This window comes from Cuculus canorus, chromosome 2, assembly GCF_017976375.1.
Source record: "Cuculus canorus isolate bCucCan1 chromosome 2, bCucCan1.pri, whole genome shotgun sequence".
Classification (NCBI taxonomy): Eukaryota; Metazoa; Chordata; class Aves; order Cuculiformes; family Cuculidae; genus Cuculus; species Cuculus canorus.
Genome location: NC_071402.1, coordinates 124157411 through 124174581, shown reverse-complemented (window position 1 = coordinate 124174581; position 17171 = coordinate 124157411). Strand labels below are relative to the sequence as shown.

Here is a 17171-nt window from a genome sequence, read left to right as displayed (position 1 = left end):
GAAGAAATACCATATCCCTTCCAACACAACACAGTAATCGTCATGTGTTTTTGCTTTGGATAGCAAATGTGTATGTTATACTGCCCAATAAGCCAGACTTCCCTGTTAGTCATGGTTTCAGCATAGGAATCTCATAATGTTGAATTCATGGCATCAAAGTAATCTGCACGGCAACACACTGATATCAGCCATAGGGATTTCAAAGCCATGCATCAACTACTGAAATGAATCGAAGATTTACAAGTAAATCCCCTGCACTGCTCTGTAAAGCTCTACCAGGATTATATCATCATTGCAGGGACAAACAGAAAGAATAGTTTGGACTAAGACAGAAGAGCTTTACTGTGATGATATAGCAGGAAGCTACATTGCATTAGTCATCTAATCACTTCCTTGTTCATTTATTGATTAGGATAAACTCTGCTGCCTTCTCTCTGGTTTTTTCAACATCTTTAGATTTCTTTAATTGCTGTGGAAGTATGTAAGAAGGTGATTTCATTCTTAAGAAAACAAAGTATATCGGATCTTACAAGTAGGTTAGCAGTGTGCATAATCACAATAAGGAGCTCTGGGATAAAAATAAATAACATGTGTTTAACTCTGCTTGGCTAACTGTGCCTGCTCTGCTGGCCTGCCCAGCATCTCATATTGGTGTGGAGCAGTTTGGGAGGAGAGTTGTGCAAGTGAGCAGGTCTGTTGTGGTAAAAGAGCTGTAGAGTGGAGGTATCAATGTGAAGAACAGTATCCATCACATCTATCAGCTGCATATTAGTAAAAGCTGAGAGCAAAACTGGGAACAAATGTGCTAATAGGGAAAGGCAATCTCTTACTTGCATTGCTATTTATCATTAAGCAACTGGTAAAAGGAAAGGAGACCTCTAAAGCTTTATTAATTATAGCCAAATCCAGGAAAATCTCCTACGTAAAATGAATAAATCACAATAACATCAAATGCCTCACCATTAGCAAATTGCAATATTTTCCTCTGACATAATCAACCATGTACCTAACAAGATCAGAAATTCTAAAATTCTTTAACCCTTTAAAAAACAACTTAAAATTACCTTGATCCTTCCTTAAATGCTCTAGAGTTTCACATTACAATCAGTATTTTACTATTTACTAAACCTGTTGCCATGCTTTATTGTCTTTAAGCTTGAATATTTGTTGGTTACTGAAGCAGAGTTAACCAAGAATTTTTTGTTTCAGGTTTAAAGTCCGAGGGCCTCTACAGAGTCTCAGGCTTCACTGAACACATTGAAGATGTTAAAATGGCCTTTGATCGAGGTATATTATTTTTTAATCTTGTACAATTTTAATCTAAGTTTCAGTTCTAGGACTTTTTAGTTCTTCTTGTGTTTAAATAGGCTCTGTGGTAGCGAAACTGGTGTATACACAGAAGTACAGAAAGCAGCCTGTCCTTAAATTAATCTGTATTGCTTTTCATGAGAAGAAATCATATTTTGTAGTTGTAAGGAATAGTTAAACGGTAAGTAATAGTAGGCAGAAGGCTAAGCGCTCAGGGGACTGGATGATTGCTAAACCTAGCAGCACAGCCTAGGCTCCTAGTCAAGCATGAGCCTAAATCATACTAGGGAAAAGGTCTTAGTCCTATCTTTAGTACACTCAGTTGTTTACAATCTCATTATGAATCTAAAAATGAGTAACTCCAACTGGAAAGTCATTCTGCATGTAGCTTTGTAGAAAGCACCACACTACTGGTGCACGTTGTTGCATCTGTACAACAAATGAGAGGAGCACTGGGGGCATTTAAGAAGTTACATAAATATTCTTCTCCTTTTCCATAAATAGTGTTTTCCTTCCTAGTTTATTTCTTCAGATAGTAGCTCTGCCATGTTAGGGAATGGGATCAGACACAATCCAGTGATTGCAAGCCCATGGGGATGAGGCAGGTTCAGTCCAAGCCAGGAGGTCAGCCTGTGGGTCAGAGCACCATCCAGAAGGGTGCATAGCCAGGCACAGTCATTGCCATGACTCAGCTGGAGACTGCAATGATGTTGGTCCGCCAGGAATTGGACGCCCTAGGGGCCCATGGGCAGGAGGTTTGGGGGCTCCTGGGGAGGCTGGGCCAGGCCAGCAAAGTCCTATGGATGGCACGTCTTACACTTACTGTGCCTGAATACTTCTTTGTTTGGAGGCAGTTTATCACACAGACATCACTTGCAAAGAATGTCCAACTAGGAATTTCCAAAGGGAAATTCTTGCTGTACCAAAATATCCTTTTATAAACAATGTATCTTTTAAAACATGTTGGCTGCAGTTGTTAGCATATACATATTCACACATAGGTCAGCTGTGATTTGGGTGAAAGGTATGCACAGTGATGTGACTGCTATCACAGAAAGATAACATGTTGCAGGTGTGTCATATGAAGCAGTGCTACTAAGAGGGTCACAGTCCCTGTAAGTCCCACTCTGCTCCCTGCAGGTAGATATGGCCTGGCAAACCCTTTTGTTCTGTGTGTTAATTCTCCTCTAAGTGTATGAACTTGAACAAAACCCAGAAGGAGAAGGACAGGTTGAAGATGGAAGAGTTTGAAGAAAGCAGATGGGAATTTATATCTGAGCATGAGTTGAATGCTGCTGCAGCTGTAATTCCTTTGCAAGGCATAATCTGGTGGCAGTACACACTTGAATTAGACCCACAGCAAGGAAGAAAGTGTGATTTACTGGCAAAGAAGGCAACACCTAGAAACAGGAAAATTGAGGTCACTAGCAGTACTGGATTTCCAAATGAAAACAGCATGGATAAACATGGAAGTGGAGATAGCAAGAATTGAGTTTGTATACATGGGCTGTGGGGAAAACCGTTGGGCATAAATTGATAAAAAGCTGTGTCTCTGTATTCTTTTAACAATCTTAGGAGGGAAGAGTGATAGGAAAGGAAAGAGTGTTGCCATGCAAAATGCTAAAAGCAGAGGAACAGTGAACAAAACCTTGTTAAGAGAACAGCATGACTAGAGTATTGCTGAGACCAGAAGCTGAAAACTTCACTTTACAGTTTTGAAAATGTTTTCTCCCTGAACTGAGATGGAAAACCAGAAGTTGGGGTGGTTTTTTTTGCAGGAAGATATTTAAAGAAAACCAAAATAGATTATTTTTTTTTTGCTCTGACTTGTGGGCTGTGCAGCTAGAAGGTGGTTGTCAGCTGGCAGAAGGATGAATTGGCAAGACAATTCCAACCTGACAGCTCAGGGCTTGCTTGCCTGTCAGACTCAGGTTTACAGAGACAGGGACGATACCCTCTCTTCTGCATCCCAGCCCCTAAGGTAGGAGCATCACTTTTCTTCTGCCCAGTTATGGCTCTTTAGCCCTAGAAGCCAGACCAGCAGGGAGTGGAATATCCCAGACCTCTGTCCCAGATGACAAAGCTTGAAGAGAAGAGAGCTGAAAGGCACGTGTCAGGTTTTAACCATATCTGTGGCCAAGTCACCATCTCAGACATCTCTGGAGCACGCTGCATAGCAGAAAGTAAATGTGGTTTATAAGGAGCTGTCAAAGGAGGTGAGAGCAGGGTTATGAACCAGAAAAGACAATTGTTTAATCTAATGGGTAATCCTGACACAATACTAGAGGATATACACTGGACAGGAATAAATTTAGTTTGACAATTTAAAGACCATTTTAACCACCTGAAAGCAAGGCTGTGAAATAACCTTCTAATACGAGCAGGGATAAAATCCTTAATTAGTTTTAAAATGGAAGTTGAGGGGTTTATGGGAAGGGTTGTGTGACATGGTGCCTGCATTAACAGAGCATGGCACTCTAGCAGTACAGTTGTCCCACCCCGCTGGTCGGTTCCTAGTCAGTTCCCAGGCACTTGGCTGGAATGCTGGTATGTTTTTGCATCTCCGGAAATACAGCTTTTAATAAATGGGTTTGAAAATAAACGAGCAAGGAGTCCTCCCATTTTAATGTGCAGGACACGTCCTTTAAATAATGCCATTGAGCGTTCTAGTTTCCTAAGCTCTTAGTCAGGAGCCAGAAGACAGGGAGGAGACACAGGTGCTGACTTGGCCATAGGGTACCTCTCCTGCTGATTTCATGTGCAGCTGAAGGGGTGCAATGAAGAGAAACCAGCCCTCCCTCTGAGCAATTCTGCCTTGCCAAAGGGATGCTTGCATGTTGCTTCCAAAGAATAATAGTGAGAACAGAATAGCAAAGGCAGGTTTGAAAGTTAACATCTTTGAACAGAATGCATCCCACATAATATTATTTAGGCCTAATGAAGCTGTGATGGTTTTAAAATAGGGAGAAGTTGGTCCTCATCTGATTTAAACTAAGACTCCCTTCCAAAGCCAAAGCAATGTAAATATCCCTACTGTAAATTAGCATTAGATTCTCTAAGGGACTGACAATGTTCCATTTCAGTGATTTTTTGTAATGAGAAGGAGGGGAATAATGTGGATTTATTTAATCTGGTGAATGTTGGTGCTGTAGCATAACAGTTGCTCTCTGTCAGCATTGTTGAGCTGTGGTGTTGTGTCATCCAGAAAACCCTCATTGTACACTTTACCCACAGAGCTGCCTTTGTCACCAATGCATTCTGTCCCCCCACTTGTTTGTGTGACTGTCTGGTACAATACGCTTGCTAAAAATATTATGCTATTAAATATTACATGAGTACTTAGAGGCATCCTAGATCATACTCGCTGTTTTGCCAGCGTAGCTAAAAACCTGTCAAATGCCAAATCCAAAAAAATCCACAAAGAATCACATTAGCTTGGCAAAGGTTGTGCAATAAAAACAAAGCATTAAGGAAACAGGAACTTAAGTAGAAATATAATTCAGTATTCAGAGGCCATAGCTGAGGCTTTAAGAATTTAATACTTATTTCATTTAATTCTCTCATAAACTATTGATATATTTCTGTGGCATCCAAAGTCAGATGAAACCTTTAAGAAACAGAACAAAGAGTTTCTCTGTCTTGACATACTCAAACTTAAATATAATGCAACAAAATATGTTGAGAGTCAAAGCAAAAAGGAAAGGGAAACAGTGGGGGTTGGGTAGAATTAGCTTTGTAAAGCTGAAATGAACTATATGTTTGTAATCCAAAATTTAAAAAAATATTGCATAAATACATGGTCACTGCAATGGTAATGAAAATACTAATTACAATCTGAGGAAAGTTATTGTATTGGAGAGTGAAAAAAATAATTATGGTAATGCAGAAGGTGCCATATAATATAGATGTAGTTTGTACAGTATGCTAGTGCAGAGGGTTCTCTGTAAAAGATGTATCATGAATTTACCAGTAATGAATTAATTTTCCTTTCTTAGTGCTTTGAATTTTAAGTGTGTTTAAATAAAAGTACAAATCTGGGGATTTTCGTGAGGATAAGAAATAAATGCAGACTGCCAAGGGCCTCCAGTTGCTGAAACTGAAAGGAGATGGGGAGGTGGCGGGGAAGACAATCCAAAATCTACCAAAGGAAAATAAAAGTCCACCTTACCCTCTATATCCACTGCAGAAATGTGTAGGTATATAATAAAAGTTATATTGTTGCCGTCACTTTAAAATAATCTTCAATGCTTTTCCAATGGATATACATCTGTGTCTGAAGTGAAGAGAAAAATTTTTGACTCGGGAGTTAATGCATTTTTCCTACAGTAAGTGAATATGTAAATAAGAGGTATGTTTGAAGTACACTGTAGCTTGAAGTACCTCTAGCTAATATGCCCCTTTAAATAAGCTTGCTGGGCTGCTTTGTAAAAGTACGAAATAAATAACACTTCCATTTAGTGTACCAGTGACCTGGATAATAGATGCAACCTTTTGCTTTATTATATCTGTTCTGATGCAGCTGCTGGTTCCTTGGAGGTGTCTGTTTTCAGTGGAGCATTTCGAGTGCTCAGTGTCCATCAATTAAATAGAGCTCTCCACACAAAGCTTTACAAGACTAATGCTACCGTGCCTGGAACGCGTGGATTAAACAAAAGATTTGGGCAGTGTAAACATCTTCCTAGGGCTTATTGATGCTGTATTAAATTAAATGCTGATGGATGTATTCGGACTGCTCAGCTGCATCAAGAAAGACTGCTTGTTTTAAACACTTAAGCATATAATCTCCTCTTGATGAGAACATGTAGTGCTATTAGTCTTAATGAGAATTATGTGCATACATTGGACAGGACGCATTCCTTCAAGATTAATGCCATAGGTTTGTATAAAATGCCTATAATCAATATAAACTCTTTTACTCTGCTGTGAAAGCCTTTATCACCATCTTAGATGCCGTTTATCAAGCACACCCACTCATCTGTCTGTATCAGGGCATGTCTACAAGCACTAGTTATTGTGAGACAAGCAAGGTGATGGCTTTACAGCATGTCAGCGCCTTGGTGGTAACAGCCCAAGCTTGTGCTTGCACCTCCTGGCAGATACAACCTCACATTGCCCCACTCACCATATGGTCCTAATCTTCACCACCTCCTGCAAGGGAAGTGCTGTTATCCTCACTTGAAAGGTAGGGGATAAGGACTATAGTATATAATTGATCTCAAAGAAGCCCGAGGTAAAGGTGAGGTTTAAATCCAGACAGACTCAGCCTCTGCTTGACCAGTGTCCTACCCCATCTTTGTACTGGAAGACAGCCAAGGACAGGCCCTAGGAGAGGAGGACAGCATATTTTCTCAGTCTAGAGAAAAATGTGAGTATGAGGGTGCTAGGTAGTACAAAACCGATGTAGACATTTGAATTTGAAAAATAGTAGTGATCCAGCCTTGCTGGTAGTTCTTGTCAATTCACTTGTTGCAAGCCATGCATTGGTCAAGGGCTTATCAGCAACACTTGTAAATGTTAAGCTCATGTGATTAAGTGCTCCGTAATGGAGTTCTGACTAACTATGTTACAGTAAGCGGCAAATAAAATGTATGTCATTTCAGCTGCATAATTCATCTATTTAGCTGTTCATCCATTACAAGTATCCATATTCATTTAACAAATTGCAATCCAGATTTCAGAATAAATGGTATAGATAAATGCCATAGGATGTCTATTTAAATTCAAATCTTTGTTTTAAACAAATAAGTCAAATATGAAAACATTGGAGGACATCCAGAAAATAAGGTGGCTTTCTTACTAGCTAATCAGTATAGATAGACTGGTGCAGAATTTAACAAGATTTGAATGTTTACTCTGATTTTTCCTCTCCTGACGTTTATTAGGAATTTATGGTATTTCTTTGTGCCTCTGTTTCCCCAAGTGAAAATGAAAAGAATGGTTCATACTCTGTGCATTGATCTGTAGATACAACATACAACATCATGACAAGTTGTTAGTAGCTTATTTTCAGTGATAATGGGCCAAATTCAATAAATGTATTATTGATTTTTCATCCAACATTAAAACTTTATGTGTGAGATGTTGCACTGCAGATATTGTTGATGAAATCACAGGCTCTCCAAAAGATGTAAGCAAATAAATTGTTTACTAAAAGAAACTACCATTCCTCATTCATATACTGTAAAGTTGGTAGCAATACGTTCTCATTTAAGCCTTCCAAATGCTTTCAGGTTGTTTTCCCTTGTCAGGTTGGACACAATAAATCTGAATTAGAAGCCTAGCCTTGTTTCAGTCCAAATTAGTCTGGTTTCTAAAAGTTTTTTTCCTCTTCTTCTAGATGGTGACAAGGCTGATATTTCTGCCAATGTTTATCCAGACATAAACATCATTGCTGGAGCACTGAAGCTATACTTCAGAGACTTACCTATTCCCGTGATCACCTACGACACCTATTCTAAGTTCATAGAGGCCGCAAGTAAGTATTGCATAGTAATTTGTAAGGGATCTTTAATTTCACTTCCCGCTTGTAAAGCTGCACATGTTAAAGAAAAAGAAAATACAGAAAACAAATTAGAAGGAAGGGCATTGTTATGTTCATTATTTCTCTGCCGCGTCCTTCTTTCACATTAAACTTTTGCCTGAATGTTATTGCAGATAGGAAATCACACAAGCACACCATCCCTGGGCTGGTGGTGTGGCCACGGATGCATACAAGACTGGGTGATCTGTGACAGGTCAGGAATAAGTGAACAGTGCAAGCCTTGAGGGTGCTTCCCATTTCCCCACCATTTTCCTCCTGTACTATATCCTGGCTTCCTTTGGCAACAGGTCTGCACTGCTGACAAGCACATCCCTGCCTTCAGTTGGTGACGGATCAGGGCAATGAGGCATGTGACGAGCCGCACCTACCCCGCAGTTCAGGCACATCCACTGTTCATTGGGCCCTACAGTACCTAACCTGTGTCCAGACAGGAGGCAAGTGCAGTTGCCTCCTGCTCAGAGCTGGCAGGTTGTGGGTGCACGCTAGCAGACAGGGAGGAGGACAGCAGTATTCATTGCCATAATGCTGTCTGAGAGAGCTGAAATTTGCCTCAAATACTGCTCTCCAGGACACTGCCTTCTACATAATGATGGTCACTCATGAAAGCTCACCAGTTGGGTTGCATCAAAATCAAGATTATTAACAAAAAATGTCAAAGACCTTAGGTGTCTGAGAAGTAGCATGCTGCTTTAAAAAGTATCCTTGGTCATTTTGAAGTGGCACCTAATATATAGATAAGGAAGAGTGGTCTAACTGTGTGACTGTGCTGCCTTCCCTTCCCCTCTGCCTTATCCCACCTCACACTCCCCATGCAACCACAGATGCCTGTCTCCTGCACTCTTTGGCAGAGAAATTACTCTTGCTCATGACTAGCCTTATGCAGAACAATCCCAGAGGACGCAGTTCCTATACCGTCAGTCACCAGTCTCTTAAAAGCAGGACATAAAGACTCTTAATATTCTGAAATGTCAAGCTCCTGGTGCCATTTGCGTGGAAGTCATGCAGCAAATATAACTCTGACTCAGATCACAGCTTAGGAATCCATACTTTTCATGTAAAAAAAATGTAAATCCTGCTCAGATTTTTAGAGTGATTGCTAAATGAGCACTGATGCTCACTGATCACTGATACCTACATATTTAAAGACATTCAGAAATCTTTGTTTACGTAATTCAATGTCATTTCAGTCTCTAGCTAAACTTATATATTCAAGTATAGCCTCTATATCCACTCCCCCATCTGGTGTTGAAGACTAATGGAAGTAATCTTATGTAAGGTTTTAATGAGTAAGTACCAGGCAGACTATTAGGAAGCACTTAATGAAGCTCCGTTACTGTACATATACAGCCCTGTAGACAGAGCTACAGACCATAGAGATGACTATTGGGTCGTCTCTTTGCTGATTTCTTTGTAAAGCCTTTTTTTTTAGGATCCAGGAGTTGCTGATAAGCTTCATGTTTATGAGTTTAATATTTATCCCTCCAAGTACAGTCAATGGCTTGTAAATGATTTCATAATAATAACTTAGCTTCCTGAATTATTAGTGTTTACAAATGAAAAACCCTATTAACATTAATCCTGTTTGGTGTTTTTTCAGAAATCTCCAATCCTGATGAACAACTAGAAGCAATACATGAAGTGTTGATGTTACTCCCTGCTGCTCACTATGAGACACTTAGATATCTAATGATTCATCTCAAAAAGTGAGTTAATTGGCACGTAGGATAGTTCTTGAAGAGCTTAGCAATTTTCTGCTTTGAAAGAGAAAGATTACTGAAAGTACCAATAGAGCTTCCATTAGGGCCCTGCCACTAGAAAATAATGTTACAAATAAACAGGCAAGCTATGTTTGTATAAAGGCGGATAAGCTATGGATATATATAGCACAGATCCTTTTGCTGGCAGATCATTGCAAGCCTTCGAAAAGTTAAGTGAGATTTACCATGTTTCTCTGAGGTAGATAACATCTGATAAATGCCAGAACAGTAGGTAGAGATGTGTTAGATATGCTGCGGCAGGTCACTTCATCATGTTTTGTTTCTGCTTCCCCTCACCTCCTGATTTGTCTTCCTGAATGATAACCCTAAAAGGAAAGAGCTGCCCCTGACAAATTGTTTGCTCACATCACAGTTAAGCCAAGAATCAAGCATGGCCTATTTTTATACAACTAGTAAAAGCAATACAGGCCCTTACCAATTATTTCCTGTCCCTTTTGGTTTTAAGCACGCTCTACCTCATTTGCTTTCCAAAGCTTCTTTAGTCATAAGACACAGAAAATTTTCAAAAATGCCTAAATTTCATTTTTGATCTCTTCTTAATTGTGTCACATCTTGCAGCACGGTTGCAAATTCAGAGTATTTTCTGGGTCTGATCTGCATGCAATACGAATGCCAACATGAAAAGAAAAAGACCTCACGTAAAACTGGATCAGAGAGCTTGTGTGAAGTGCATTTCATGCTCAATCAGGTTCTATTATGCAGAGACTTTTCCATATTTTGAATCGACTCAGGTCATTATGACTGAGTAATTTTACTTTTCAATGAGACATTACCTGGGCATGCAGGAGCTTCTTCGGACTCTGCAAAAATGAGATGTGCAAAAACTCACCCTTGACAGCACTTATGCGTGGACAAATCAAGATGAACCATGCTGGCTTTTAAGAATGCTCATGGAGGCTGTAGACAAAGAGACCTGTTTAGGGAATCAGTACTTTCATGTTCCGGCAGCAAATTTTTAATTGCCAAGTATTGACTTGCCTTCTTTCTTTTTCATGAACTGTAGTACAGGCTTGGTTCAGCTGCTGAGGGTAATTACTGATGAGACAAAAATAGTCCAAACAGCTGATTAAGCTTTCTTTCTCAAGTGCCTGCAAGACACACAATGAATTTCCTCTTCTTTCCCAAACTGTAGCTTTCAGTGTCTGCACGGAAATCAAGTGCATGTTGGAGAATCTGTCAGAGAGATCTGAATGCAAAAAAGGGAAGGATCATTTAGGTTCAGACTATGCTGTTCTGTAGATTAAACATAGAGTCCCAACTCCAGCCCCGTAGGACTCTTCCTGCATGGAAGAAACATGCAGTGGTGTCAGGGAGTCTGTTTATGTGTTGACTGCAGGATCATTGCAGAATCACAGCCTCTACACCTGCACTGTTTCTCAACAGAAAAGAAACTGCACTGAGCTGCTATTTAAAGTACTTTTTATTTCTCTATCAAATGGCAGGGACACTAAATTGAGCTCAATCAAAGTCAAGTAAGTTTTGTATTGCTTTTGAAAAATTAGAGCTACCTTCCCTGAATCTGTTTATTGTCTTTATTTTCTTTCTTCCTCCTCCACTGAAAGAATAAACTAGTGTAGTCAGGAAAATCCAGCATAGGACATCATCAGCAATGAAAAATGAGCCTGTCAGTCAATTAATTGTTTTCTTCAGTAAGATATGACCTTTGTTTCTGATAACTTCTTGCTCAAAATTGGAAGAAATACAATAGCATGAGCAGTCCCCCCTGTGGCTGGTAAGATGTATATGGTGTTGCATCTCTGCTGTGTATAGACAGATGAAAAGCAAGGTGTTACCAATGCATTTGCACAGAGGTGGCTTTGCCTTTTCTCCTTGCAAAGCATGGCTGACATATCTGTGCTAGAAGATGAGGATGTATCTGTGAGTAGGGGCACTGTTGGGCTTCTGCCCCGAAAGCAGACAGGAGCAGTGTTTTTGTGTAACAGCCGCTCTTTGCAGAGAGCCAACAACAGAAGCAAAACTTGGACTTATATGGACCTTGAAAACTAAGGAAGACTAGATTAATTCTGGCTTCAGGCTCTTTGTGCTCCCCTGATGGCATGAGTGAATCCACTGACTAACTGACACCCCACTGGGAATTGCCATGGCCAGCAGCATTCTCAGCTGTTGCCAGGAAAGGTGGCTCCAAAACCAGGTGTGCTCCATCCTGGCAGAGGACTAGTGTGTGGAGGAGATGTGAAACTTCACCCCTGCTCTGCTTAGTAATGCCAAGTGTCTGGTCCATGAGGAACATGACCAATCAAGGGACCTCAGCTGTCTCTACACTGCGGTGCCAAATACTTGCTGGGACAATACTGATTTGATCCAGCTCTGTTACCTGGAGGGGAACCCTGAGCACATCTGGCATCTTCCAGCAGGCCTCTGCATCCTTGGTTGTCTATGTTTGCTCCAGCCACAGACAGCCTACCTTTTTTTGTATTTACATTATATGATGTGCATCAGGGAACATAACAGCCTGGGCTCCTTCCTAGAAGCACTTCTATTCTCTGTCACGGATAAATGGCAGTTGTAGCAGTCTGACTGCAGCAAGCCACCTCTCTGGACTGCTCCAGGTTTCAGCCTACTCCTAAAGTCTAACAAGTAATCAGAATCACTCAGCAGTTGGTTGGTCTGAGGCAGCCAGAAAGGCAGAAAGGCATGAATGGGTGGGTTCCTGCTAGCTGGAAGCATGTGGTCACTGGCACTCAAAATCTGGTTTCATATTCAGGAAGCACATCTGCATCTCTGTAGTGATGCACACTGAGTAAAACATGCCAGAATGTAGAGGACTGCTCCATACATCATCATTTAAACCAAGATTATGCTTTTCAAGAAAATAATTGTCACTAATTCTTATACGCTAATGGGTAGCCACATGGAAAAATCACCTAAGAGCTGCATGAGAGGTGTTTAAAGGAAATCACAGCCCCACCATAACTGCATTGTACTTGTTGTGGAAACAGTTACTATATTGAGTGAAAGTAAACATCATTACTGAAAAATGTCATTATCTACCGATGTTTGATGTGAAGTGGGACTACAGATTAAGATGCATATATTCTTTTCTTCTGGAAAGTGAACAACTACTTAGGGTTTTTTTTCCTCTCTCTTTTTTGTATTTTAGGGTTACCTTGCATGAAAAGGAGAATTTTATGAATGCTGAAAACCTGGGAATAGTGTTTGGGCCTACTTTAATGAGACCTCCAGAGGACAGTACCCTTGCTACACTGAATGACATGCGGTACCAGAAGTTAATTGTGCAGATTTTAATAGAAAATGAAGATGTTCTCTTTTAGACAGAGGCATATCTTCAAAGCCATTTGTTTTAAAACAATTTGAAGGAAAAACAACATTTCTTTAAATTTTTTTAAGCATAAAGGAAAAGTTCCTTGACTGCACTTCGATTTCTGCAAAGCTGCAGATGGATGCCAAAATGTTTAGGGAAAGCCTATGTCTCATAGACATATGCCTCTTTGTAGAAGGGAAAAAAAAAGGTCAGAAAAAATCCTCTTACCTTGTATCTTTTGCCTTGCCTCAGATGTATATTTGTTTTTAGAAGTTGCAAACAATTTTATTGTTAACTTATTAAGAAACACAAAACATATTTTAATATGGCTAGAGAAGCAAAAAGGTACTTAATCAGTGTTACTTGTATACACCTAATACATTTCCCTCTCCACGAGACATAATTATATATGTCAATTGTGAAGCAGAACCTATATTATAAAGATATTTTTACTTTACCTAGCTGAAAGAATGGCATTTTATTTTAGCAAACTATAAATCAATGCGGTGCATTGATTGTTTTCCATGTAATTCTTTCCTGTTTTTGCTATGATATATTGAAAGCAATTACCACTAATGCAGTATTATCCTGACATACCTCTTTCATTGCAAGTGTTTTAAAGGAGAATTCTTTCCTTGTGTGTATTCCAGCTTTCCTTAGGTTTCCTTGCATTTAGGCACTAGCATCCTAAGATTGTACACTTTTAGCCATTCGATAGTTCCCAAAATATATAGTATTTTCTCATCCTTTTTTTTATTATTTTTTACTCCCGTGTAAAATATGGCAGTGAGAATTTTTCAAAAGTCCTGGTGGTAGTATCAGTTTCATATGCCAGATTTTTCTTGGATTACAGTAATATGTAAGTTAAGTGATGCTGGGACACTGGATATTTTCTGGCCTTGTCAAAAAGCTAGCACTTTTTTGGATGAATTATGAAGGATTTGTTTTTTCTGTAAAAAATCGAGTTATGTTTTGTCATGTTTCTGTATTTATAAACGTACAGTAAATCTGCTAAAAATGTAGATATTTATCTTGAATGTGTTTCCTGATGGTTTGTTTAAAAAAAAGAAAAAAACCCAAGAAAGAATGAATTTGTAGGAAATGTGGGAGTAGGTAAATTTAATTATTACCAAATTTTAATATTTTTCTCCCTTCACAAACATTGATCTACAGAGCTCATAGTCTAACTGCAACTTATACCTAATGTTAAAACTGTTTCTCAGCATGAGATGTTTCTGCAAGCATAGAAAATCAACATACTTTACTACCAAACTCAATTTTCAATACAAAAAAATTATAATAATCCTTCGTCTTGATTTTTTTGTATCGTATGCTTGGTAACTCAGTGATGCAGTTTCCTGAATTATTTCAGGGAGCACATGTTTCTATTCAAATTGAAAAATATGTGTAACTATGATAATGAAGGTAGGTGGAGGGTATGACTGTAAATTTGTCGTCTTCTAGAGAAATAACTAAGGGCTAGATGGATTAACCCAGATTGCAGAGCAAATGCTAAATAGTCTGAGTTCCCAATACTTCCATAGAACCTCCTGCTTTGTACAGGACTATTTGTTGTAGGTTATGTACTACTTAATACTGTCATAAAAATGATCTGGAAATGGTTTTATTTTGTGAAGTGAAATATGCTTTGTAATTTATGATAGTGTAAATGGAAGGAAAAATCCCATTAAATGTGTTAAAGAGTTCTGGTGTCTGTCACTCTGACCACATGGCAAGCTGCCAAATGAAAATCAATCGCTAATTACCATCCTGACATTGCTGGGAACTTTCCTACTTGGAAAACTTAGAACAGTTTTACTGAATGTCAGCAGTTTCAGGTTGGCCCTTGGATGCTCATACTACCACAGCCGAGCCTATGCATGCATTTATTTTCTGCAACCACCTTGAACCTCCTCTGTGTAAAAGGTCAAGTAAGTAACGAATTGAAGTAACAATCCAATCAACATCCAAAAACCGATCCTATCAGACACTTTTCTACTCCCTCGAATGCACACATTTGACTAACAACAATTTTCTTTATGGTTTTTTTTTTTTGGTCAGTTCATTAATGAGCTATTTTCTTAGGCAAGAACAGTCTTTTAGTACTATTTTTTATTTTTGCAAGAAGACAAACACGCTGTTCTACTTCTGATTCTCCCTTTTCCTCTACCATGAGCAAACTGGTAGCTTTGACATGTCTACAGTCTGGGGCCTTCAACATATGCTCCATCATAAGGATTCAATAATAGTACAAAGCAGCATGTTTAGAAATACCTATGCATAGTGGCTTGGGAGGACAGAAGTTTCTAATCTTCCAGGTGGAGGGAAGAGTATGGTTCTGCATGTTAAAATACAAATATCTAATGAATTGTCCATGCTCTCTCGGCTGGCATCCTCAGGGGTGTACTGAGTGTGGAGGTGGAGGTACTTTGTCCCCTCAATGCTTCATTAGTGCTGCACACACTTCATCTGTTATGTCAGTCTTGCTGTGGCCATCACCGCTGCACCCAGGGCTGAGCAGCATCTCTGAGATCTTATCATCTCTGCTCCAAATTCACTATTCAAGGAAACAGCCAGCAGACTTTTCCCTGCAAAACTGACTGCTAAAGCAGAAGACAGAGCACGTATCTCTGTAATCCGAGCCTGTACTCCAGTACCCAGAAAAAAACGTCTGACTGGATCTTCCCTTTGCTTCAAAGCAGAGTGTGATGATATCTCTCACATGAGGCACTATTAGAGAGTAGTAAGAGTGATTTGAAAGATGCTCTAGGAATCTGTGTTTGAGCTGATGTAACTTCCCTGCAAAGTCATTTCACCAGAGTGAAGCACAGCTCTGTTCCTCTGGAAGCAGGTGAGATACCTGTGCCTGACTGCAGAGGAGCCTGTCTGCAGCTGGGTGTTGAGCAGGAACCTTGTTCCCGGAGTGCTGTGGGTGTAGCAGCAGTCCCCAGCTGCCGGCATCCATCTGTGCTTCCCATCTTCATTCAGCTAGCCCCATCTTCTGGTGTGACGGGTGCAACTCGTCCCCTCGCGTCCTTGGAGCTACCTGGGTGAGATGACTTGCCTCCCGTGAAGCAGAAGTCTTAGCTATGCTTAGTAAAACATTATATGAAGTGAAGGGTTTGTAAGGTAGTAACTTCCCTAAGTGCTCTTCTCTTTACTGCTGTCAGGTTTAAATATTTTGAGCCTGGCAGAGCAACTGAGTGAAGGAATTGTTTCCTGAGTATACCGCTCTGGAGACAAGGCAGCACATGCTGTATCTGGCTCCAAAGCACATGTGTACTGGAAAGGCAGCTGGCAGACAAGCCTAAACCAGGAACTATTGAAGGGTTTCTTCCGCTGAGCTGTGGTAGTAAATAGCTGGGCTGAAGGAAGGCTTATAGTCACCCTGCAAGGAGACAAAAGTGAAGGCAGATACCAAGAGTGGTTTGCAGAGTGCATGGAGCAGTTGTGCCTTCTCTTGTGTCATAAGCTGAAACACTGCACAGTGCAGACGTGTATAGATGAGACACTGTGAGATGATGTTGGGATTCCCCAGCATAAGAAGGATATCAAACTGTTGGAACAGGTCCAGAGGAGGGCCATGAAGATGATCAGAGGGTTGGAGAACCTCTGCTGTGAGGACAGGCTGAGAGAGTTGGGGTTGTTCGGCCTGGAGAAGAGAAGGCTTTGGGGAGACCTTAGAGCAGCCTTCTAGTACTTGAAGGGGCCTACAAGAAAAGTGGGGAGGGACTTCTTTAGAAGGGCTGATAGGACAAGGGGTAATGGTTCTAAGCTGAAAGCGGGGGGATTTAGATTAGAAATTAGGAAGAAATGCTTCATGATGAGGGTGGTGAGGCCCTGGCACAGGTTGCCCAGGGAAGTTGTGGATGCCCCATCCCTGGAAGTGTTCAAGGCCAGGCTGGATGGTCTTTGAGCAGCCTGGTCTGGTGGGAGGTGTCTCTGCCCATGACAAGGGTGCTGGAACTGGATGATCTCTAAGGTCCCTTCCAATCCAAACCATTCTGTGATTCTATGATGAACTGTGTTGGCCCTGCCTGGACTCACATATCTGGAGAGAGAGTGTTCTCCTAACGCTGCTAGGCTGCTGCTCTCTTTCTCCCTCCCACCTGGAGCTGAAGACAGCAAACAGCCGCTTCTGCTGTACCTTTGGCTGCCTACAGTATCATGCTCTCCCACGCATGAGTACAGGCAGGGCAAAGGGAACCGTGCTTCCGTGATCCTGGTCATGGCTAGGTAGAGCTGCTGCCCTGCTGCCTGA

At 40.5% G+C, this 17171-nt stretch overlaps 1 protein-coding gene across 3 annotated transcripts in view; it reads left to right on the top strand.

The window, feature by feature from the left end:
• CHN2 (chimerin 2) overlaps positions 1-14608 on the top strand; it is a 167768-nt gene extending 153160 nt beyond the window's left edge. For all 3 annotated transcript variants that reach the window (XM_054057528.1, XM_054057529.1, XM_054057530.1), the window contains exons 10-13: positions 1210-1287; positions 7646-7783; positions 9447-9552; positions 12749-14608. In XM_054057528.1, the coding sequence (XP_053913503.1) occupies positions 1210-1287; positions 7646-7783; positions 9447-9552; positions 12749-12920 (494 nt within the window). In that variant the 3' untranslated portion in view covers positions 12921-14608. The remainder of the gene's footprint in view (positions 1-1209; positions 1288-7645; positions 7784-9446; positions 9553-12748) is intronic.
• The last annotated feature ends 2563 nt before the right edge of the window (positions 14609-17171 follow it).